This window comes from Schistocerca piceifrons, chromosome 2 (genome assembly GCF_021461385.2).
Source record: "Schistocerca piceifrons isolate TAMUIC-IGC-003096 chromosome 2, iqSchPice1.1, whole genome shotgun sequence".
Taxonomy (NCBI): Eukaryota; Metazoa; Arthropoda; class Insecta; order Orthoptera; family Acrididae; genus Schistocerca; species Schistocerca piceifrons.
The window spans coordinates 751,259,459-751,284,648 of record NC_060139.1 but is presented as its reverse complement, the minus strand read 5'-3'; the positions used below and the strand labels follow the sequence as shown (position 1 = coordinate 751,284,648).

The 25,190-nt window shown below is 40.2% G+C and overlaps 1 protein-coding gene across 2 annotated transcripts in view; it reads right to left on the bottom strand.

Annotated features, from left to right (window-relative positions):
• Positions 1-3,435: 3,435 nt before the first annotated feature.
• LOC124776957 (fat-like cadherin-related tumor suppressor homolog) overlaps positions 3,436-25,190 on the bottom strand; it is a gene marked incomplete at its 3' end in the record, with an annotated part of 338,653 nt that continues 316,898 nt past the window's right edge. Inside the window, 5 exon segments of one of the 2 annotated variants that reach the window (XM_047252191.1) lie at positions 3,436-3,569; positions 7,076-7,111; positions 7,196-7,356; positions 8,101-8,215; positions 18,071-18,261. In XM_047252191.1, coding sequence (XP_047108147.1) covers positions 3,436-3,569; positions 7,076-7,111; positions 7,196-7,356; positions 8,101-8,215; positions 18,071-18,261 — 637 coding nt within the window. 2 annotated transcript variants of the gene reach the window in all.

The window sequence follows — 25,190 nt, the reverse complement described above, 5'->3', positions numbered from 1 at the left end:
TAAACGCAAACTCCACCTGACACTTGATTATAGTTGCTATGGTTCCTGTAATATCCCTTATAGCTGCGGAGGGCGGGGGTCCACATTGCTGGGAACCATGTTTCCTGGAGGGCAACGCAGGTAGCAGGTGTAAAGCTCAACAGCTGCCATAGCTCAGCCACATGGTGGAAAAAACCACCGCAATTCCACTGGAGGATGACATCGTGAGACTGGGAAGGAATGGAACATTCAGTGGGCCAGTTTACACCCCTGGGTCACCTGCTGCCACCGACTTATTGCCTGATCATTCTATATCCATTGTGTCTGAGGGTCTGGCGAGATCTAGGTCCTTAGCGGATGCGAAAATCTCCACCCCATCCTCAGCCGCAGAGCTTTTAGGTAGCATTGGTGTGGGTGCCACCACAATTTCCTTGGACTTAGGGGTTTTATTTCTGGATTTATCTCACTGCTCCTTGGGTTTCCCTGGCTGCGAGGACTTCACTGGCTCAGTCTCTGGGACTGAGAATGAGCGTGAAGCCCTATGACCAGCTGCTTTTGGGCTCTTCAGCCACTGGCAGGTGTCATCTTTCCCACTGGAAGAAACCTGGGAAGGGAGTGCCCCAAGGGACCCCTTTCTAGTGAGAGAAGCCGAAGAAGACTTATGCTTCTCCAGTTTAGAAGTGGGGACATATGTCCCCGATGGTTGGGGGGGGGGGGGGGGTGTTACTCCCGAGTAGGTGGTTCAGAAGCAACAGGGAGGGAAATGCCCCCCCACCATGGGGCTCTGAGAGGTGACCTGGGTTGGCAGAGCTGATGGTGCCAGAACTGTTGTAGTGGCGGCATAAGATGATGTCACACACACAGGATGCAGGTGTTCAAATTTTCTCTCAGCCTCAGTGTAGGACAGTCTGTCCAGGATATTGTACTCCATGATTTTTCCATTCTGTCTGGAGAATCCTGCTGTCAGGCGAGCAAGGCGAATGGTGGTGGTGGGTAGTGTTTAACGTCTCGTCGACTACGAGGTCATTAGAGACGGAGCGCAAGCTCGGGTTAGGGAAGGATTGGGAAGGAAATCGGCCGTGCCCTTTCAAAGGAACCATCCCGGCATTTGCCTGAAACGATTTAGGGAAATCACGGAAAACCTGAATCAGGATGGCCGGAAACGGGATTGAACCGCCGTCCTCCCGAATGCGAGTCCAGTGTGAAAGCGAATGGTGCTCTCCGCAGTTGACACAGATGGGGGGCGGGGCACATCGAGTATTGGAATGTGATGGGCGTCCACAATCTCGGCACGTGATACTGGAAGTACAGCGAGAAGACATATGGCCGAAATTCCAGCACTTAAAGCACCGCATTGGGGGAGGTTCAAATGGTTCAAATGGCTCTGAGCAGTATGGGACTTAACACCTGTGGTCATCAGCCGGCATTGGGGGAGGGATATAGGGCAGGGGATATAGGGCTTTACATCACACCAGTAGACCATCACCTTGACCTTCTCGGGCAATGTATCACCCTCAAAGGCCAAGATGAAGGCACCAGTGGCAACCTAATTATTCTTCGGGCCATGGTGGACACACCGGACGAAATGTACACCTCAGCGCTCTAAATTGGCACGCAGCTCATAGTCGGACTGCAAAAGAAGGTCTCTGGACCATATTTAAGCTCTTATGTGGCATGATGGTTACAGAAACATCCCCCAGCTTGTCACAAGTGATTAACTCCCATGACTGGGCAGAGGATACTGTTTTGATCAAGACTGATCCAGATCTCATTTTGGACAAGCCCTCCACCTCCCCGAACTTGTCCTCTAAATGCTCAACAAAAAACTGTGGCTTCATCGTCATGAAAGATTCCCCATCAGCTCTCTAACATACAAGGTACCAGGGTGAATAAGATCCGCTGCCATCCTTAGCCTGACATTCCTCCCATGGTGTGGCCAGGGAGGGGAACGATTTGGGGTCGTGCTTCTGTGCATTGAATTGAGTTCGTGATCACTTAGAGACTGCTGGTGTTTCACCACCAGCAAGAGATGATGGACTACGCTCCATTGCATGTCATCCGCTCTGATGCCACCCACTCTGACCAGGGGCCCTCCCCACGGGCACCACCTAGCCGCAGTGAAGGCCACCTGGCAGGATGCCCAGGGGGATGGGCATCTACCCCTTGGCATACATAGAGAGTTAATGGCGCAGGCATCAGCAGAGCGATCCCTGTGTTGTCAGGGGGCTACAACCAACAGAGTACATGGTGGCCCCACCACAACAGACTGGCTACCGGGCTGGATATCAGGTGCAAAGAAGTCCATGGTCATTGTTGACGCAGAACTCTACACTGCATAGTGCATGGTGGAAAACACATCCAGGAATGTGTCCTCACCCAAGAGATGGAGAATGGGCAGGACTGCAATGTGACAATGAAAAAATGGGCTAAAGATCTCAATGCACGATGGACACGATGCACCTTGTAAGGTACCCTTCCCCAATTGGCTCGCTTTTTGGGAAAATTTGAATAATGGAGGTCAAACACTGCAGGGGACCATCACATAAAGGCTGAAATGTGTTAAAACTCCTTTTAGTCGCCTAGTACGACAGGCAGGAATACCTCGGGCCCATTCTAACCCCCGACACGCAGGGGTAGGGGGGGGGGGGGGGTGTTACTGCATGGTAGTTGCCTTTTTGACAGCACAAAACTTTTTGTAATACAGCTAAGAGTGCTGCTTTAATTCTTGATTACAGCTTGTCCTCTGCATTAAAATAAGGCACAAGATGCTTTCACTTCAGATATTAATAACCTTTTCTTTCTACTTCCACTGTAACTGTCCGTGACGTAATGTACAGGAAAACTTTATCCACTAATTGCAAGGATTTTTTATGAAAATATCAAACTTATTATCTAATGTGAATCCTTTATAAATGTCTTCCTATTGTTCAAACAGTAAATTCATTCTGAATAGGGTAACTTAGTTAGCATTTATGTTCCTGTAGAATATTAGTTAGCCTTCTAAGTTAAAACTAACTTTGGGGATGCTTCATTGCTATCATTTGACCATTATGATCAGATAAATCATCTATAAAGATGCTTGCATCTGCTTCATGAAAGAGTTGGATTTAGAAATAAATAAATCACAGTTTCACTATGTTGCTCTATTCTTGTCGGAGATGTTATTGTGGGGGCCAACTATCCTGTCATAAGTATACAAGATGAAATAGACACTGAAATCTCCAAGTACAATCAGTTCTCAACCATCATTCCTGCTCCTCCTGAATAAGAGTCCCTTGTTTAAGTACTGTATTACTTCATTCAGTAGCAAGTCTATGATTGGTATTCCAAAGATTGGGTTGGACAGGCAAATGAGGGTCAGCATGTTTGAAATATGAATGGAGACATTGTCAGCAGTAATATTAATTTTTTGTCATTACTGCTTTTAGTTATTGTCTATAATATTTCTTATCTTACCTCTCACTGTCGCAGTTTCAGAGTCACCAAAAACAGGATTTTCCACCTTATCTGCTGATCCAGGTGGCAACTTCTTATGCTGTATTTCACTGGCTGCATACCCAGCAGCCTTTGTAGCAGCTTTCCGACGTTTACTGTTTGTGGATGAGATAAAATATCCCATTTTTATTACTGACTCAAACTGAACCAGAGGTATGTTGTTTATATATAATAGAAGGAAACATTCCATGTGGGAAAAAATATATCTAAAAAACAAAGATGATGTGACTTACCAAACGAAAGCGCTAGCATGTCGATAGACACACAAACAAACACAAAGATACACACAAAATTCTAGCTTTCGCAACCAACGGTTGCCTCGTCAGGAAAGAGGGAAGGAGAGGGAAAGACGAAAGGATTTGGGTTTTAAGGGAGAGGGTAAGGTGTCATTCCAATCCCGGGAGCGGAAAGACTTACCTTAGGGGGAAAAAAGGACAGGTATACACTCGCACACATGCACATATCCATCCACACATACAGACACAAGCAGACATATGATGAGGCAACAGTTTGTTGCGAAAGCTTGAATTTTGTGTGTATGTTTGTGTGTCTATCGACCTGCCACCGCTTTTGTTCGGTAAGTCACCTCATCTTTGTTTTTTTTTATATATATATACATATATAAAAAAACACTAAATTACAAATTTCAATCAAATAACTGATTTGTAGAGCTCTGAATAATAGTGAAGATTTAATATTTAATAATGTACCTAAGCAGTACAGTGAATTTATTTATGCTGGATACAAAGTTGAGAAGTGGGCAGATATACTCAAAATGTGAACATATGAGTCTCTGTGAACTACATTGTAGAAACATGTAAGAGACTAATGTTAGACACATGATGCACAAAAAAAAACATTTATTCTTTGTAGCAACCTTCACATTATCAGGGTTGTTACAAGTTGCCCCACATAAAATTCTCTGACAATTTTCTAATTTCCAGACACAGTTTTAGTATTTTCCCATGGGAAATTCTGGGAACTGAATGGTAAGCAAGCAGTTACGTTGATGAAAAAATTTGCAGACCTTTCTCAACTTGTAATTAAGCCTAATTTTGAATGAACAGCATGTTATTGTCTCCTTTACAAGATTTATGATGAGAAGGGAAAGTTGTGTAAATAAAGGCAATTTTTAGTTAAAGGATTTCTGTGTTCATTGAGTTAACTGGAACTCTGAATTAACAGCAAGATTTTACTTCTTCTCTCATATAGGTTTTATGAGCTTTCCAGGTGAGAAAGTGTCAGGTCAGGTCAGGTCAGATCAGGCAGGAAGCACAGAAGGAGTACACAGTGTAACATAATATTAAAGTTTCATCTGTTGAGTAAAAATGAAGTTTTCTAGCTTTTTTAAAATTTCCTCAACATTTTCATGATTTGTATGAAATCCCCTGACTTCCAGAATGTATGGCAACCCTGGTTGTAAAATAAATACAATAAATATCTGCAGGAAATTTGAAATCGGCACTCTCTTTGCTGCAGAGTAAATATTCATTCTGGAAAAAAATTGATTGATGATTGCAGTTACAGAAATTAATGATTATGAGATAACAATGGTATAGGATTATCATCCGTTACCGAAAAATTTTTTCCTTCTCTATAATTCAAACCTATCTCCAGCTTCACCTTCCCCTCAGATTTCAATGAACTAGGTGGAAAGAGTTAATGTGTCTTCCATTATGCTGTAGGTTGCTCAGTTCTTCCTTTCATAGACATTGTAAACAGTTCCTTTCATTGTGCCTGTTTGTGAACAACGTCTCTTTTATATGGCGAGTAGCAATCTGTTCTTTTCAAAATCTAGTTCATTTATGACTTCAGGAGCTTATAGAATCTGATTGTGTCAGTTGTAATATTTTGTTAAAGAAGTTAAGTTTTTTCAGAATACGTAGTTCAGCACATGCCTTGTTTAGTTCTTATTTAACAAGTGGAATGCAGAAGGCTACCCGGGGTGGTTCAAGTATTACGATGAGGGATGCTGCGACATCTGTATGGGGAGGAATTACAATGGGAGTCCCCACAGGATTGAATCAGTGGCCTACTGAAGTTCTTGCTTTATGTTAAATATATACCATTTAATTTGAATCACAAAGCAGAATTAGTCCTGTTTGCAGATGATACAAACACTGTTGTGGAGCTGAGAAAAGAGCCATCAACACACACACACACACACACACACACACACACACACACACACACACACACAGAGAGAGAGAGAGAGAGAGAGAGAGAGAGAGAGAGAGAGAGAGAGAGAGAGAGAGAGAGAGAGAGCATTACATAATATTTTTGTGAAAGTTACTGACTGGTTTTGCAAAAGTGGGGTAACTTCAATCTTTGAAAAACACAGCTCATCCAGATTTATAGTGTGAAAAATATTCCACCTCCTATTAACCTAGCATACCAACAAGAAAAAATAAACAGGGTACACAATTCAAAGGCTTTGCTTGTGCGAATTCATGAAAACAAATGGATAAATCATTTCAAACAATGGAAAATTCAGGATACAATAATGACAATATTATTTGCTAGTTATCAAATAGAGGAGATGGTGAGTCACAGACAGGAACAATGAAAAGACTCCTAAACATTTAAGCTTTTGGCCATAAAGGCCTCCTTCTAAAGCTGAAAGCTTAAATGTATAGCGGTCTTTTTATTGTGCTTGTCTGTGGCGCAGCATCTTTTTTATTTGAAAAGACCAAACAGTAGATTGCTAAAACATTTATTCTACTACATTTGCCGTAAGAGCAACTGCCAAATTTGGGAATGCATGAGTCAGTAAGTTGACATATTTTGCATATTATCAGTCACTGATGTATTATGGGATAATATTCTGGGATATTGCTCACTTAGGCAAAAAATATTCAACACAAAAAGAAAACAGGTCTAATTGTAAATATGTCTGAGGTTCACACGCAGATATGTTGCAGGCACCTTCTTAAGCAGGTGCGAATATTAACCAGCATATTTATACACATATAATATTGGTTATCAACAATACACCTTAGTTTTTGAGTAACAGGTATTTTCACTAATACAACACTAGAAGGAGAAATAATTTGCCTTACTCTAATTAATCTAATTTTGGAATAGAAAGGGGTGAAACATGTAGGTATAAAATTCTTTGACAATCTGCTAATGGAAATAAAATTTCAGAGAGAACAGAAGTGTTTTCAAATGTAGATTAATGACGTTTCTCCTTAACTCCTTCAACACAGTAGAGAAATTCTGGAACAGAAATAATTAGTTATTTTTACAGAAAAACCTGTAAATAGCCAGAATGTAGTCATACAAATTTGAAGGTTTCTTTCGGTAAAAATGACGAATTATTTCTATTTCAGAATTTCTCTATGGTATTGAAGCAGTTAAGGAGAAACAGTCTACATTTGAAAACATTTCTGTTATCTCCCAGGCATTTTATTTCCATTAATAGGTTATTTCAACTGGCAGATTGTCAAAGAGTTTAGTGCCTGCATATTTCATCTCCAAAGTATGTCCAGCTTTTGGAGCACTGTGGGCAAATTTCCTCAGCTGTAGTATTGATTTGCAGTCTAATAAATGCAACAGTTTCAGTTTCACCATAAGATACACAGTCTGTTTGCATACTCACACAGTGATAAGAGATGTATATCCACTGGAACAGGGCCTTGGAGGGTGCATTTATTTGATTAACTATTATTTTAGTAGGATACATGAAAATGTTTCATAATAAATGCATAATTTTACTTACTGTTTATAAATGTACAAAACTAAAGCAAATATAATTAAGGCCAGAAGTGCAAGGAGTGTTCCAAATATGGCCATGAGGAGGAAGCCTGTTCCTCCAGGAGACCATGCACCTTGTGCTCTCACAAGAGCTTCAGGAAAGAACACTGTAACAGGAACTGATGCCTGCAACATAAAATTTCTGGTTAAGCAACTCTTCTGGTATTTTACTGATGCCACTATAACTCGCATTTGATAATTCCTACGGTTATAAAAAGTTTAGTTGATATAACGTACGTGCTGCAAGCTGATGCATGCGTCACAGCAAAAGGGAATTGAAAATACACAGATAAATAGGAATTTATTTTATTGTAAGTTTCCAGTCTCAGGTCATACCAAATGGTTTTATGTGCACTGATGCATAAAGTGGCAATAAACCAATTTTGCCTACAGGACAGTCACTTTGGTTTCCTAAGACAGCATGCCTTGTCTACATAAATGCATCTCTCTCTCTCTCTCTCTCTCTCTCTCTCTCTCTCTCTCTCTCTCCCCCCCCTCCCCCCCCTCTCTCTCTCAATAAATTCACATGACAACATGATCAGGATGATGATGGGAGTTTTTTGGGTGAAATTTGGGGTGTTTAGTTGGACATTGCACTTTAGCACCAAATGTGTGATGATTGTCTCTCTGAGACCTCTTGACTACTTAGGACTTCGACTCTAAATTTGTGACTGGGCAGGTATATTTAGAAATGCTGAAACTCACTCTATATGAAGAGGGTACTAGGCACAGGCAATAGCTGCCCTGCTTATTGTTTAGAGGTTGAAAGTGAAAGAATATGATAAGAATCAAAAATGGGAATGTGAAATGTACCACAATTACTGACCCTTCAACTAATTAAGTAAATAAGTACATATATAGTGTACTAACCTCTCTTGGTGGTATTCCTGAATCTCTCGCAACTGCTACAAAATGTGCTGAACTACTGTTCAGTTTTGAGATATCCTGAATGGATATTTCTCCTCTGTCATTGATGCTGAACACCCTGGAATGAAAATCATCATATCACTGCAACATTAATTAAAGAGGCTTAACAGCAGTGTGCTCCATTTTTTAGTTAACAAATTGAAAAAAATAACAACTTGATAGCTATCTCTCAAAAGCCAGTATTTATAATAAAAATAATGGAATTTTTATTGTCTCTTTATCAGGTAGATTGTTACATTAATTTACTGTGTTATGAACTAATAATGAAATTAAATTTAGTTAATTTAAAACTCAATAATTTTATATTGAATACATCAACATCTTGTTTGATGTGGTTCAAAAAGTATGATGATTTAAAAATTGATATTAAATGCCAAATCAAACCCATAGAAGCTGTACACAGAATAGATGCTATCAACTAACTTCTACTTGCATATTCTTTAATTATATTGTAGATTTTGTTAAAATATGAACACTTATTTATTTAACAAATTTTGTAAACGTATGTTCGAAAGTGAGTACCAAATGAGGAATTTGTTGTTAAATAAAACAACTAAATAATAAATGATAGCAGCCAGGTATCCAATGCATTTAATGGTCACTTCAATGAAGCCACACAGCAGGTTGGCATGGACAGTTCAGAAGAGAAAGTAATACAATATAAGCAAGAAGTCTGGAAGGTAGGAGATGAGGAACTGGCAGAAGTAAAGCTGTGAAGACGAGTCATGAGCCGTACTTGGGTAACTCAGTTGGTAGAGCAATTATCAGTCAAAGGCAAGGTTTTGAGTTTGTGTCTCAGTCCAGAAAACAGTTTTAAGCTGCCAGAAAGTTTTAACAAAAAAGTTATCTAAGTATCCCATTTTCACTCACTAATGTCTTATTGGCATCATATTTTGGTGTAAGCTGTCATTGAGGAAAAAATTGTGTTGATAGCACAGACACATACAGCAAGTATAATGTGTGATGTTGACACTGGAACTTCTTGTAGATAGCTCTTTAAACAAATAGCCATAGTGACAACAGCCTCACACAATGGTGGCCGGTAATCATGTGCTCACAGCACACTGGAAATACCTCACTAAAATTATGCTATTTCCCTTCAAATGTATGCTGGTATGAAAATAAAATGGATGAAAAAATGTTTTGTAGCACTCTCTCTGAAATAACTAGAAAGTAGTGTTGAGTGCTGGAAGGATGGTCAGCTGTACTATGATCATTTCAGAGAAGGGAAGCAATCTGTCCATTTTAGACTGCACATGGTCTGATGTGACATCACCCCTGCCGGTGCTAAGTGCGCCATGCTGCTCACAGCACCAGGTCAGTAGTTTTCTTTGAAAGTGTGTGTAAAGTACTGTTGAAGCAACATGGCAAATTCTGCAGATGATCTGCAAAAGATGTCCTTTTCCAGTCAGTAGGCTGATCTTAGCGCAATAGTTACAGCTAATATCTTAACAATAAAAAGTCCACCAGTCATGGTGATATAGTGAAACAAGATCTGTTCATTTTTTAAATATTGTGGTATAGTGATAAAATTTTTCACAAGCCACTGCTGGCCTCATGGTGCATTATGGAGTTTATTGTCAACAGTCAGTCACAATTTGAGAACAACAGCAACATTCATAAACATAATACCAGATGGAAAAGTGATTTACTCTATTCATCACTCAGCCTTTATTTAGTGATGCACAAGGAGCAAGGTATTCAGCAACAAAAATATTTCAGCATCTCCCCACATGATAGATGCAAAGAATTTAATGAACAACACCTACTGCACAACTCCTCCCACTCCACAGAAGAATTTCAGGAGTTGTACGATTTGTTTTGGTGCTTGCTGATAATTAATCAAATAATGGATGAGTCAGCCTCCATGTTATACAAAAATCTAAAATTTCCGTCCTGAAAAGTTACATTGAATATCAGACAATACATCAAATTGTGCAATACATACTATGCTCACCTTTCTGCTAGAAGAGTTGCCAGCACCTCCCCTACCCCTCCCCACATTTAAATTCACAGTGGCAGCTCATAAGCCTAAAAAAATATGCTAGGGATGAGACTGGTCATGAATATCCCTGTGGCCAGCCTAATTCCCTCATAGTACACTGAACCACTACTAAGTATAACATTCTAATGAAACTGTACACAGGGCATCCATACGAAGCATGTCCAGAAAGTAACTACTGTTTTGTTCTATCACCACTGCAATGCTAGTGTCACAATACAGCACATTCACACTCATCTCTCTGGTTCACCGTGTTTCCACTGACGCCATTAACAGCCAGATTGTGTTGTGCTAACATTTGTTAGCAATCATTCAAAATGTTTAAGACAATATCTGAAACTGCCAACTGTGAAATGTGATCGTTAATATGATTTTTTCAACATGAAGAATGTTATGAGAGCTTAAATTCATTACCATCAACTTGTAGATATTTATGGTGAAAATGTAATGACTGATGGAATGGTGAGAAAGTGGGTGAGAACAATGACTGCTTGGTTGAGAAAACGAATGAGAAAATTTGTGAAGACAGACATTTCACAACAAGAATGTTTTGTGATGAGTTTCCACAAATTTCCAAAAACTCTTTTGCATGAGGTTGTCACAAATGACTTAAATTTTCATAAATTGTGTTTCTGTTGGGATCAGAAAATGCTTGTGAATTACCACAAAATGAATTGATTTGGCATTACTTCGATATTTCTTACCCAATATAATGATGAGGAGTGAATTCTCTAACAGAATTGTGACTAGTGATGAAACTTGAGTTTGTCACTTCACTCCAGAAACAAAACAGCAGTTGATGGAGAGGAGGCATTCACGACCCCCGAAAAATAAAAATTCAAAACAATGTTGTCAACACAAAAAATCTTGTAAACTGTGTTCTGGGTAGACAGGGCATTCTGCTTCTTGAGTTCCTTCCCTGAGGTGAAACCATCAGTGGGGTACAATACTGTGAAACTAAGGCACAATTCAAAACAAAAAGCTTGCAATGCTCAGTATGGCATTGTGTTGCTTCATAACAATGCACGTCTCCACTCTCTGGTGTCACTCACAACCTTATCTCACAATTCAGTTGGGAGCAGTTGGATCACCTGGCGTACACAGCCCCAATCTCATACCTTCCGACTGCCATTCATTCTTGAACTGTAAACGTGATTTTGGAGGAAGGCGCTTTGATGCAATGCAAAATACAGTGTTCAGCAGTGGCTGTCTTCATTGGTGGCACCTATCCATTAAAGCGCACAAGAGACGTTGGTTAACCATTAAGATAAATGGCTGAACATGGTGGCAACTATGTAGAAAAATGGTTTAAGAAATGCTCTTTCTCATCATCATCATCATCATTTAAGACTGATTATGCCTTTCAGCGTTCAGTCTGGAGCATAGCCCCCCTTATACAGTTCCTCCATGATCCCCTATTCAGTGCTAACATTGGTGCCTCTTCTGATGTTAAACCTATTACTTCAAAATCATTCTTAACCGAATCCAGGTACCTTCTCCTGCCCCGACTCCTCCTACCCTCTACTGCTGAATCCATGAGTCTCTTGGGTAACCTTGCTTCTCCCATGCGTGTAACATGACCCCACCATCTAAGCCTGTTAGCCCTGACTGCTACATCTATAGAGTTCATTCCCAGTTTTTCTCTGATTTCCTCATTGTGGACACCCTCCTGCCATTGTTCCCATCTACTAGTACCTGCAATCATCCTAGCTACTTCCATATCTGTAACCTCAACCTTGTTGATAAGGTAACCTGAATCCACCCAGCTTTCGCTCCCATACAACAAAGTTGGTCGAAAGATTGAACGGTGCACAGATAACTTAGTCTTGGTACTGACTTCCTTCTTGCAGAAGAGAGTAGATCGTAGCTGAGCGCTCACTGCATTAGCTTTGCTACACCTCGCTTCCAGTTTTTTCACTATGTCGCCATCCTGTGAGAATATGCATCCTAAGTACTTGAAACCATCCACCTGTTCTAACTTTGTTCCTCCTATTTGGCACTCAATCCGTTTATATTTCTTTCCCACTGACATTACTTTCGTTTTGGAGATGCTAATCTTCATACCATAGTCCTTACATTTCTGATCTAGCTCTGAAATATTACTTTGCAAACTTTCAATCGAATCTGCCATCACAACTAAGTCATCCGCATATGCAAGACTGCTTATTTTGTGTTCACATATCTTAATCTCACCCACCCAGTCTATTGTTTTCAACATATGATCCATAAATAATATGAACAACAGTGGAGACAGGTTGCAGCCTTGTCTTATCCCTGAAACTACTCTGAACCATGAACTCAATTTACCGTCAACTCTAACTGCTGCCTGACTATCCATGTAAAGACCTTTAATTGCTTGCAAAAGTTTGCCTCCTATTCCATAATCTTGTAGAACAGACAATAACTTCCTCCTAGGAACCCGGTCATATGCCTTTTCTAGATCTATAAAGCATAGATACAATTCCCTGTTCCACTCATAAGACTTCTCCATTATTTGCCGTAAGCTAAAGATCTGGTCCTGACAACCTCTAAGAGGCCTAAACCCACACTGATTTTCATCCAATTGGTCCTCAACTAATACTCGCACTTTCCTTTCAACAATACCTGAGAAGATTTTACCCACAACGCTGATTAAAGAGATACCTCTGTAGTTGTTACAATCTTTTCTGTTTCCATGTTTAAAGATTGGTGTGATTACTGCTTTTGTCCAGTCTGATGGAACCTGTCCCGACTCCCAGGCCATTTCAATTATCCTGTGTAGCCATTTAAGACCTGACTTTCCACTGTATTTGATGAGTTTTATTGCACTGCAATCTATTGACCATTTTTTCCACTTCCTCAAATGTGATCCTATTTCCATCATCATTCCTATCCCATTCTACCTCGAAATCTGAAACATTACTGATCGTATTTTCACCTACATTGAGCAACTCTTCAAAATATTCCCTCCATCTGCCCAAGGCATCCACAGGATTCACCAGCAGTTTTCCTGACCTGTCCAAAATGCTTGTCATTTCCTTCTTACCTCCCTTTCTAAGACTGCTAATTACACTCCAGAATGGTTTTCCAGCAGCTTGACCCATAGTCTCCAACCTGTTTCCAAAGTCTTCCCACGATTTCTTCTTGGATGCTGCAGTTATCTGTTTGGCTTTGTTTCTTTCTTCAACATAACTTTCTCTGTCTACCTGGGTTCTGGTATGTAGCCATTTTTGATACGCCTTCTTTTTCCTTTTACAGGCTGCCTTGACTGTATCATTCCACCAAGCTGTTTTCTTCATCCTACTTTTACATATTACTGTTCCAAGACATTCCTAAGCCACTTCTAGTACTGTGTCCCTGTACCTTGTCCATTCCTTTTCCAATGACTGTAATTGACTACATTCAACTAACTGGTACCTTTCTGAGATCGCTGTTATGTACTTGTGCCTGATTTCCTTATCCTGAAGTTTCTCCACTCTTATCCTCCTACATATGGACCTGACCTCTTGCACTTTTGGCCTCACAATCCCAATTTCACTGCAGATTAAATAATGATCAGTGTCATCAAAGAATCCCCTGAATACACGTGTGTCCCTCACAGCCTTCCTGAATTCCTGATCTGTTATTATATAGTCAATGACAGATCTGGTTCCCCTGCCTTCCCAAGTATACCGGTGAATGTTCTTATGTTTAAAAAGGGAGTTTGTGATTACTAAGCCCATACTGGCACAGAAATCCAAGAGTTGTTTCCCATTCCTGTTGGCCTCCATATCCTCTCCAAATTTACCCATAACCTTTTCATACCCTTCTGTTCGATTTCCAATCCTGGCGTTAAAATCATCCATGAGCAGAACACTGTCCTTGTCGTTTAACAACTACATCACTGAGTGCCTCATAAAAACTATCCAGCTTATCTTGATCTATCCCTTCACAATGCGAATATACTGACACAATCCTAATTTTCTTGCTAGACACTGTCAAATCTATCCACATCAGTCGTTCGTTTATATACCTTATTGCAACTATGCTGGGTTCCATTTCTTTCCTGATGTAAAGCCCTACACCCCATTGTGCTATTCCTGCTTTGACTCCTGACAGGTAGACCTTGTATTCTCCCACTTCCTCTTCTTTCTCACCCCTTATCCGGATGTCACTAACAGCTAAAACGTCCAGCCCCATCTTACTTGCAGCCTCTGCCAGCTCTACCTTCTTCCCAGAGTAGCCCCCATTGATATTAATAGCTCCCCATCTCATTACCATTTGTTTGCCAAGTCATATCTTAGGAGTCCCTGGTTTGTCAGTTAGAGGTGGGACTCCATCACCTCCAAAGGTCCGAGGCATTTTGCTCTGATTGTTGCCAGCATCATATTTAAAGTACCAGGGAAGCAGGTTGCTAGCCTTACTTGCCCCAAGTCCCATTGGGTTTTACCCCTAACGGCTGAGGGACTAACCGGTGGATTTGATAGTCTTTGCCGTATGAGCACAAAGGTGACCACGACTCAGAATATGTCCGAGATGCCCAGCCTTATTCCAAAGTAACTGGTATCCCGACTGTCGGGACCACTTACTTGGCCACTCATACGTTGCCCGTGGTTCATGAACTAGGACATGACTACAGGAACCCACACCATGAACCACAATGCTCTTTCTTGTAAAAACAAATTGTAGTTTGAAATAAGTGTTTTTGTAAGCTTTTCCCAAAATGGTACTCACTTTCCAGATGTGCCTTGAACATAATCTATAATAAAGCCAGGATCTAACAACAGCTCTATAAAACTGCAACAAGTAAGAGAGGTGCCCCCTATGTACTACGAATTTGAGAGACCAAATTTAGAAGTCTCATTTGTAGTAGCTACAAGAAGTTTCTGATAAGAAAAGATTAGACCAAGGTAACTCACTGTAAGTTCTCAAAGCTTATAAATACTCAGAATGATTAAAAAATTCCCCTATTTTCTGTTGAAAACTTTAAAGCATTTTTTAATGCCCATTCCTTCATCCCACTTACTGTCATTGGGAGCTGGTGTATAGGGAAAAGAAAAAAATTGCATCCATAAATAAAGTTCACTGGTTCAAGTTTCTTACTATAGATGTAACACTGTTAGTAATTACTGCAGACATCATGTCATTTACAAGATGTGATCAAGATGACCAATTGTCTTGATAAAGAAATTAAAAAACAAGACTTTGTACTTAGAGGAGGCATTAAGTCGCAAACAGGCACAATAAAAAAACAATGCTAGAATATTTAAGGTCTCCCTCACACACACACACACACACACACACACACACACACACACACACACACAAACACACACACACACACGTGTGTGTGTGTGTGTGTGTGTGTGTGTGTGAGGGAGAGACCTGGGGTTTTCTCAGAGAATATTGTGATATTGTGCCTTTAAGGAGTATTATAGGCCTTCTCAAAGCCAAAGAAATTTCTTGCACAATAAAACCTATTGCACAGCTGCATCCTGCAGCTTATCTATGGTGGTATCTCTTAAACATACACTGAAAGTGAAACTGAGCATCCATTCCAATGTCTTTTCACTCAACCAGTGAGGACCATGAAAGTAGATAAAAGAGAACAATAATGACAAAGTCCAGCCAGATATGCACATATGTAGATGATATTGCCATCGTGACAAGGGATGTAACATAGCTTAAAGAACCATATGGACAAATGGAAGCAGAAGGAACAAGCAATGGACTTATTGTAAATGAAAGCAAGACAGAATATATGGTTATGTCCAATTACGAAGCTTGAAGAACACCACAGAACCTGAAGATATCTGATCAATGCTCAAAGCTGTTAGGTGCTTCCATTATTTAGGTGTCTCCCTAACCCATGATAATGCATGAGAAAATGTATTAAAGAAAGGATACAAGCAGGAAACAAAACCTATTATGCAAAACTATACTCGAGAACACTAATTACAAGAACAACTAAATTGAGAGTATACTATTCCCCTGTGTGACCTGTTGCCACATATGGAACAGAAACAGTGACAGTGACAGAAGCAGTCAGTAACAAGCTAAGGGCATTTGAAAGGAAAATCTTATGAAATATCTATGGGCCTGTGAGAGAGGCAGAAGGTTGGAGAATGAGATACAACCATGAAATACAGGAGCTTATACAAGGGAAATATGTAGTGAAATTTATCAAATCTCAAAGAATACATTGGAGAGGATGGCAGAAGACAGGATGCCCAAATGAATAATGAATGCCAGACTGTATTCTACGATAAGGAAGGGCAGGCCAAGACCTAGCTGGATGGAAAATGTGCTGGCTTTACCTTACCAAGATGGGGATCTGTGAATGGAAGAAAAAAGCTGAGAACAGAGAGATACAGATCTAGATTGTTGAGGAGGCCAAGGCCCACCAAAGGCTGCAGTGCCGAAGAAGAAGAAGAAGTGAGGACCACGTGGAAATGTGTTGGAGGTTGGGAGGAATGGATGAAGAGACAGTAGAAGATGGATTTGCAAGGAGCCGTGCAATGAGGCGTATGCTAGGAGAGGGGGAAAAAAAAACCTCTAGTGTCATCAATCAAGATGGTATTCTGTTGCTCACCCAACTTGTGCGGTATCCTAGTCCACTGCTATGCCACTCTTGCTACTGTCCTTAGAGAATTAATATGCAAAATCATCCACCACTTTCTACTGCAGCGCAGTCAAACATTTTATAGCCAAACAAAGACAACCATTTCTCATTCCATTTGTGCTGCAATCACTGTGCAGTGTTCTTTGCAACTATGACAACCAACCATGTGTCTGCAAATCTGTACACTGTCAAATTATATATACTTTGAAGTTCAACTACCCATTTGCTGCACACTGTAACAAATTCTAGATCCTTTGGACTTTGTGGGGAAGATCTGTTTCTGCAGTACATCTCCTTTCCCACAGTTTCAGTCATCTAAATTTCCACACGACTGTAATCACCACCACCACACCCATCCCCACCATTATCCAACATAACTGCTATCACCATCCCAACCACCACCACCCCAACAAACATCCCCGTTATCACCCTCACAATCACCACCACCTCCATTACTACCCCACCATCATCCCCATAATCATCATCATCATCATCATCCCCATAATCTTCACCACCACCACCACCACCCCCAGCAATTCACCCCATTCCACCACCATTCAACCATCCCATCATCCCCCCCCTCCACCAATTAAGATCCCCAGAGACCAGACGCTGTTAATCAGGTAGGCCTTTATCACAAAGATATATGATCTGTGAATCTACATTTACATAAATACTGTGCAAACCACCGCACAACGCATGACAGAAGGTACCTTCCATCACTACTATCATTTCCTGCTCCACCCACAACTAACGCGAGGAATCAACAACCATAAATATGCCTTTGCCTAAGCCTTGACTTCTCCTCAATGGCTTGGATACTCACAGTAACAGATAAACCATACTTTGTGCAAAATAAATGAATGTAACAGGTTTAGAGACAAAAAGAAAGCTGTAATTCATAGCACAAATCTGTACTCATCTATAAATTCTTGCTTTTCATCCCATATAATGCTAACTCACAAATACAATATCTGTTGTATGATGTTATAGATCTACACTTCCAAAATCTCAATGAATATTGTGTATCATATCTATCAGGATGTCCTGCATTGGGCAGGAGTACAGATATTGTGCAGACAAATTCTGTAATAATTGGAATGGAATCTCTCTATAAAACGCAGAACAGCTAGAACACTTCAGACATGGAGACAATCTGCATATGATGTTCATAGTGTCTAGCAAAAGGAGTTAAGTTTGATAAGTCATCAAAATACTGTGAGGTTAAGCAAAGCTATATTTTAACAATGTCAGCAACTGATACTTCTCTAGCAAGCCACAAATGTTTCTGCTATAATATTGTGCAAGAGTTCAAAGAAGATTCAACATACCTGGCATCTGGTCCTTTCAGACTCAGTGTGATTGTATCTCCTCTGTCTCCATCAGCAGCTTCTACAATGCCAACTACATCTCCTGGTTGAACATCCAAGTCCGATATAAAGAACTCATATTGTGGGTATCGAAATCGTGGGTCCCAATCATTCACATTGAGAACTGAGACTTCAAGTTGGGCAGTGTCATTCTGCAAGTAAAACAACAACTAATATTCCAAGCAGTTGATATATTTTTCAGTAAGGAAGAACACGATACCTAATATCAAATGACAATAAGAAAAACAGTTGAAAATTTTTGTACTGGTGAGAAGCAGCTACGAACTACCAGAACAGAAAGAAGACAAACCAGAGAAAAATTAATAAACAAACCAATTAAGAAATTCACTGGTGCTATAGCTTTTGGAGCTAAGAAAGCCAGTATTGTAAGCAATACATATTATTGAATGTAAATGTCTATTGTTCATCATGACTGCTGATCCTAAGTTCTTATAAAAATAATACTCAAATAAATACTTTCGTATTAAAGGAGGCCATTCGCTGAAAAGCAGAATGCTTAAGTACTTATGCCACCCTGCTTATGAGTCAGCTAGAGGAAACCTTCCTAGCTTCCCAAAACTCTCATTCCTGGTCTGATTCAGGTTCACTGATAACATCTTCATGACATGGACTCAGAGCCAAGACCTCTTATCCTCACTCCTTCAAAACCTCAACATTTTCTTTCCCATCCACTTCATCTGGTCTTCCTCAACCCAATATGCCACCTTTCTGGACAGTGACTTCCACCTCTCTGATGGCTCTGCCCACATTAAACCCACTAACCACCAGCTTTTCGACAGCTGCCATCCCTTCCACACCAAAAAATCCCTCCCTACAGCCTAGCCACCCCTGGGCTATGTACCTGCAGTGAAGAGAACTCCCTTACCCAATATGATGAATTACCCAATACGATGAAGGCCTCATGAAGGCCTTCATAGACAGGCACTACCCCTAAAACCTAGTACACAAAAGGATTTCCTGTACCATATTCTCATACCCTCACAATCCACCCATCACTCCCAAGAATCAACCACAAAGAAGTGCCCCCTCATCACCCAAATATACCCTGGACTGGAACATCTGAACCATATCTTGTGTCAGGGCTTCAATATCTCTTCATTATGCTCTGAAATGAGGGATATCCTACACAAAATCTTTTCCACCCCACCTGAGGTGGTGTTCCATCACCTAACCACCCCATAACTAGTCCATCCCTATGTTACACCCACTCCCAACCCCTTGCCACAGGGACAGTACCCTATTGAAGACCCTGGTACAAAACCCACCCAAGCCACCCACTCAGCAATTCCTACTCCAGTCCTGTCAGAGGTTTATCCCATCCCATCAGAAGCTGGGCCACCTGTGAAACCAGCCATGTCACATACCAACTCTGGTGCAAACTCTGCACAGCTTTTTATGTCGGTACGACTATCAAATGGCTGTTAATATGGATCTGAATGGCCTCCACCAAATTGTTACCGATAACAAAGTTGACCACCTGGTGTCACAATATGCTCAATTTTAATGGCTGCTTGACAATCTAGGTCGTCTGGATCCTTCCTACCACCACCAGCTTCTTCTCTGGACTGTGCAGATGGGAGTTGTTCTCTAAACAAATCCTTCGCTCTTGTAATTGTCCCGGCCTCAATCTTCGGTAGCCCACTGTCCCCACACCCTCCACCCAAAGGTTTCACCCTCCTGCATGCTGCCACCCCCTCCCAATGCACATCCCATGTGATGTTCACCCAGTTCTTTACTTTCACTGTTCACAACGCTGCAATATTGCACAATTATACAGCCAGTTCACTACTGTTAAATGTTGATAAGCCTCATTAATAGGTTGCAGGCAACATCAGCAACCACACAGTTCACAGTTCTTGCAGAATAATATGGTATGTGTGACACTATTTTTCAAATAAATTAAACAGACATGGTGATTAATTGTTCTAACACATGGCCTATTTGTGTTACACTTGTTCCAGTGTTAAGTTGATGCATTGTTGTTAATATAACCAATACATGTTTCACATCTGAAAATCGGCCGTGGATTGACTGACTGTCATGGGACCAAAAATCGATCCTTTATATATCCTCACAATAACAGGCACTGAAACTATACCTTGTTCGATGTTTAAGTTACAGAAATTACAATTAAAATATAACTCATCCAATTAACTGAATACTTCGAAATTTTTTTTCTTTTTAACAGTTCCTTCTACCACAAAGGTTAGGCCAAATTATTTGTTTAAATAATGAACTTGATGGATACAGCTATACAAACAATACTTTTGACAAACCTGGTAATTATTTTGGAATTAATTAAGGGTTGGCTTTGTTAATATGTTTTTGAATAGAGCCAAATAAATATTTTAAGAACCCTACTTCTTGTTCTTTCAAATGTTTATAATTAGTACAGAATTTATATTTATTTATAAGTAAACAATAGAACCTAAGACATGAAACAATTACTGATTTCACCTTATAATGATCTGTACCAAAAGATATTAACTAGGAATGGTCAAAATAAATCAGGAACTTAATTACATACACAAAACTAAGCACAAAATCAGACCTAGTGCTGTATTCCTTAAGACTGAGGGCCAGCCTTCCTCTTTTATGGAAATGCAGATTACAAGCATGCATGTTAATGGTAATTGTAATTAGGCAAAAAACAAAAATAAAATGAATTTAAGGAGACTTATGGCAAAATGAGAGGAAGTACAGAGATGCTTTGTCACACCCACTTAATCTTGAGTTTGTGTCCTTCCCTCTTGATCTAACAACAATACATCACGTACCTAGCCTGTTTACCCACCACCCTTACCTCTCACATTATTACCCAGCAAACTAGCTGCCTTCTTCCAAGCCACAAGCCACCCAGCCACAGAAGCATGGTCATTTCGAAATGTACCTGTGACCAAAAAGCGATTGTGGTAGCTGGAGTCCAAATTTTTTTAAAAATCATGTCTTTTGCATTTTTGTGGTAAAATTCCCCTAACACATTTTTCTTTACATCTAACCAAAAACCGAAATATCAATTTTCATAGGTTTAGCTTTACAAATTTTTTAATATAACAAAATATTTTCATAAAAATTTTCATCTTCTATTTCATCCTCTTAGGGGTTGAACTGCCAAAACAGTTAAACATGTGCCATTTCACTTCTAAATGAGAAGCCAAATTTAAAATTCTACAGATCTAGCTTTAAAAATACTTTCACACTAAAATATTTTCATAAAACATTTCATCCCCTATTTCACCACCTTCAGGGTTGAATTTCCAAAAACACTGCAATACCTGGTTTTCACTAAAACTTTCAACCACTATTTCACCCCACAGAGGTTAAATTTCCAAAAGTACTGAAAAATGTCTTTTTTTATTTATAACAGAAAAACAAATACCAATTTTCGTAGGTCTAGCTTCAAAATTGCCTTAATAGTGACTTTTTCAAAAAATATTTCCTCCCTTATTTCACCTTCTTAGGAGTGGAATTTCGAAAAATCCCTTCTTAAATAACACCTGCAGTATAAGATCAACACCCTCTCCAAATTTCAAGTTTCTATCCTTAGCGGTTTGGGTTGGGCAACGATGAGTGAGTACGTCTGTCAGTCAGGACAATACGTCTGTCAGTCAGGACGTTGATTTTTGTATACAGACATAACTGTATCAACATGTTAAGGAAATACATACATCACTACAAAAATGTTTCTATACGTTTTTCAGCAACTTCTCTTTAAAGTTACTACTTCTTGGACTTCCTGGCTGGACAAACTTAAGTTTTAAGTCAGTTATTAGTCTTTCCCAGATGACTTGGATGTGGACACAATTTTTATGCCACTGGATATATATAACCCCCCCCCCCCCCCCCCCCACACACACACACACACACACACACACACACACACACACACTCTACTACTTTCATTTTCAGTTCATTTGTCCATGTCCATATAACACCAATTACAGTTTCTTTCAGAGATCATGACTTATTGCTTTTATCGCATTTTGCTTTTCAGAAGTGCTGTGCTTAGCCCTATGCAGTTTGATAATTTCTTGTATCAAAAGTTTATCTGTGATGTCTGGGGTAAGAGGCGTATGTTAAGGAATACTCAAATTGGAGTACATGCACCACAGTATACAGAAATCAGTTTGCTTCATTTGAGTAGAGAAAGGTATATTGTATCTTCACACTAAATGTGATATTTCAGTCATGTGAAAGAATATACATTACAGAATGCCAGACAAAGGAGAGTATACACTGAAGAGCCAAAGGAACTGGGACACCTACCTAATATCGTGTACGGCCTCTCTGAGCACGTGGAAGTGCCACAAAATGACATGGTATGGACTCGATTACTGTTTGAAGTAGTGCTGGAGGGAGCTGACACCACGAATCCTGCAGGGCTGTCCATAAATCTGTACAAGTATCAAGGTTTGGAGATCTCTTCTGAACATCGCGTTGCAAGGCATCCCAGATATACTCAATAATGTTCATGTCTGGGGAGTTTGGTGGCTAACGGAAGTGTTTACACTCTGAAGATAGTTCCTGGAGCAATTCTGGATTTGTAGTGTGTTGCATTGTCCTGCTGAAACTGCCGAAGTCCATCGGAATTCACAATGGGCATGAATGACTGCAGGTAATCAGACAGGATGCTTATGTACGTGTCACCTGTCAGAGTCGTAGCTAGTTTTACCAGGGGTCCCATATCACTCCAACTGCACACGCCCCACGCCATTTCAGAGCCTCCACCATCTTTTAACAGTTCCCTGCTGACATGCAGGGTCCATGGATTCATGAGGTTGTCTCCATACCGGTACATGTCCATCCACTTGATACACTCGTCTGACCAGGTAACGTGTTTCCCAGTCATCAACAGTCCATCGTCGGTGTTGATGGGCATAGGCAAGGTGTAAAGCTTTGTGTTGTGCAGTCATCAAGGGTAAACAAGTGGACCTTTGGCTCTGAAAGCCCATACTGATGATGTTTCGTTGAATGGTTCACACGCTGACGCTTGATGGCCCAGCATTGCAATCTGCAGCAATTTATGGAAGGGTTGCACTTCTGGCACATTGAACAATTCTCTTGAGTCATCCTTGGCCCCATTCTTGCAGATCTTTTTCTGCCTGCAGTGATGTCAGAGATTTGATGTTTTACTGGATTCTTGATATTCACGGTGCACTCATGAAATGCTCGAACAGGAAAATCCCCACTTCATCACTACCTTGGAGATGCTTTGTCCCATCGCTCATGTGGCTACTATAACACCACATTCAAACTCACTGCCATTGTAGCAACAGTAACTGAACTAACCAGTGCACCAGACACTTGTTGCCTTATATAGGCATTGCCAACCGCAGCACCTTATTCTGCCTGCTTACATATCTCTGTATTTGAATACGCAAGCCTTTACCAGTTTCTTTGGTGCCTCAGTGTATAACTTACACTGATAAGCGTTGTATGAAATCCTTGAAGTTGACTTTTCCTCCTTTATCTTACAATTTCTATGAAGTTGTTTTACATCTCTCCTTTTAACCAATTAATTTTTGCTGGCCTTCTGAATGTATTCTAGTTTCCTGTAATCTATTACACTGCTTTTTTTTTATTCCTTGGCACTCAAACACACTAGTTTCGTTTAAGCTGAGAAGCACTGAATTATGGGGGAATGTAGGCTGACTGTATTATATAGATTACCACACACTATGATCTTGTTAAGTACTAAGTGCTGCCAATGTGTACTGAAGTTCAGTTTATCTGTGTCAAAATTTTCAGTGCAATGATGAACAATTTCAGCATGTCAAAATGTTCAGTGCAATGATGAACAATTTCAGCATATGTAGCAGAAACAGAGATAAGTATATAAAACATATTTGTTAAGAATTGCTACTACACAGCACTTTATGTAGCTCAATTCAATTTGAATCTAAGTTGTGCTAAACTTTCCCCTCTTCTGGTGAAAGACCAATCTTCACTTTGGTCATTTGCTATGAATGTACAGGCCACACATGAATAGTTGACATATTTTAACACTGAATAAAAATTGTAACTCTAGTAGTATTTCATTTAAATTTTGCTCCAACGTGTTTTGTCTCATGGAAATGTCAGTACAGATTGCCAGCCTTTGTTCCACATTTCACTGTGCCTGAGCTCAGATGTTTATTTGTTCAGCAGTGTTAAGGCTGTTCTCTTTCATGCTACATTGAAAAGCGTCACAGCAACACAAAGATAATTTAGGGCAATATTCCACATGCACTGGGCTCCACAAAGGTACTCAATTTTCCTATTAACAAGAAAATTTGAAGAAGAAAGTAGTTTGTTGGAAGGGAAATGACCTCGGGCATCAACTTTTCAGGAAAAAAACGATGCATGGGAAAAATGTGACAGTGTGGGTAGCTCTATCCACTCGTGTCCAAATCACACCAGAGTTTTTCAATGAAATTATCAATGTTGGCTGATACAGAACATTGGAAAATGACTTTGTGCTACATCTTCTTGTCACCAAACTTCCAATGAACACACAGTGGTTTATGCAAGATGGCACAACACCCCATACAGCTAATGCTGTACTCCCATTTTCTACAGGAAATACTCAGCAATTATGTGATGTCCCTTCATTACCAGCCGTGCCATCATGGGGATTCTTCTGGCCTCCTTTAAGTCCACATTTAAACCAATGTGATTTTTTTTGTGCATATATTTGAAAGAGAAACAGTTTCCTTTGAGATCACAGAATGTTATGGAACTGTGTCAGGCAGTCAAGCATCCTGGCTGTAGCTCATTGTCCATACTGCCATGGCCTTGTGCCTGTGAGCAGCAGGTGGCCCGAAACACACACAATAGGGTTACCTGGCAAGTAACCTATAGCAGCTGCAGCTGCAGCTGCCTGCAAACAAACTGACAGACATTCCCCAGCAGTCTTGCTAATGGGACAGCATTGGAACAGCCTGAATTACTGAAGATATGTAACCCTGTGTGGAGGAAAAAAGAAGAAAGGAAAAAAAGGGGGGGGGACCAAACTAAACTCTTAGTGGGTTTGCATTTGAAACACTAGTTGGAAGTGGAATCATGTGAAAGGAATATTGCA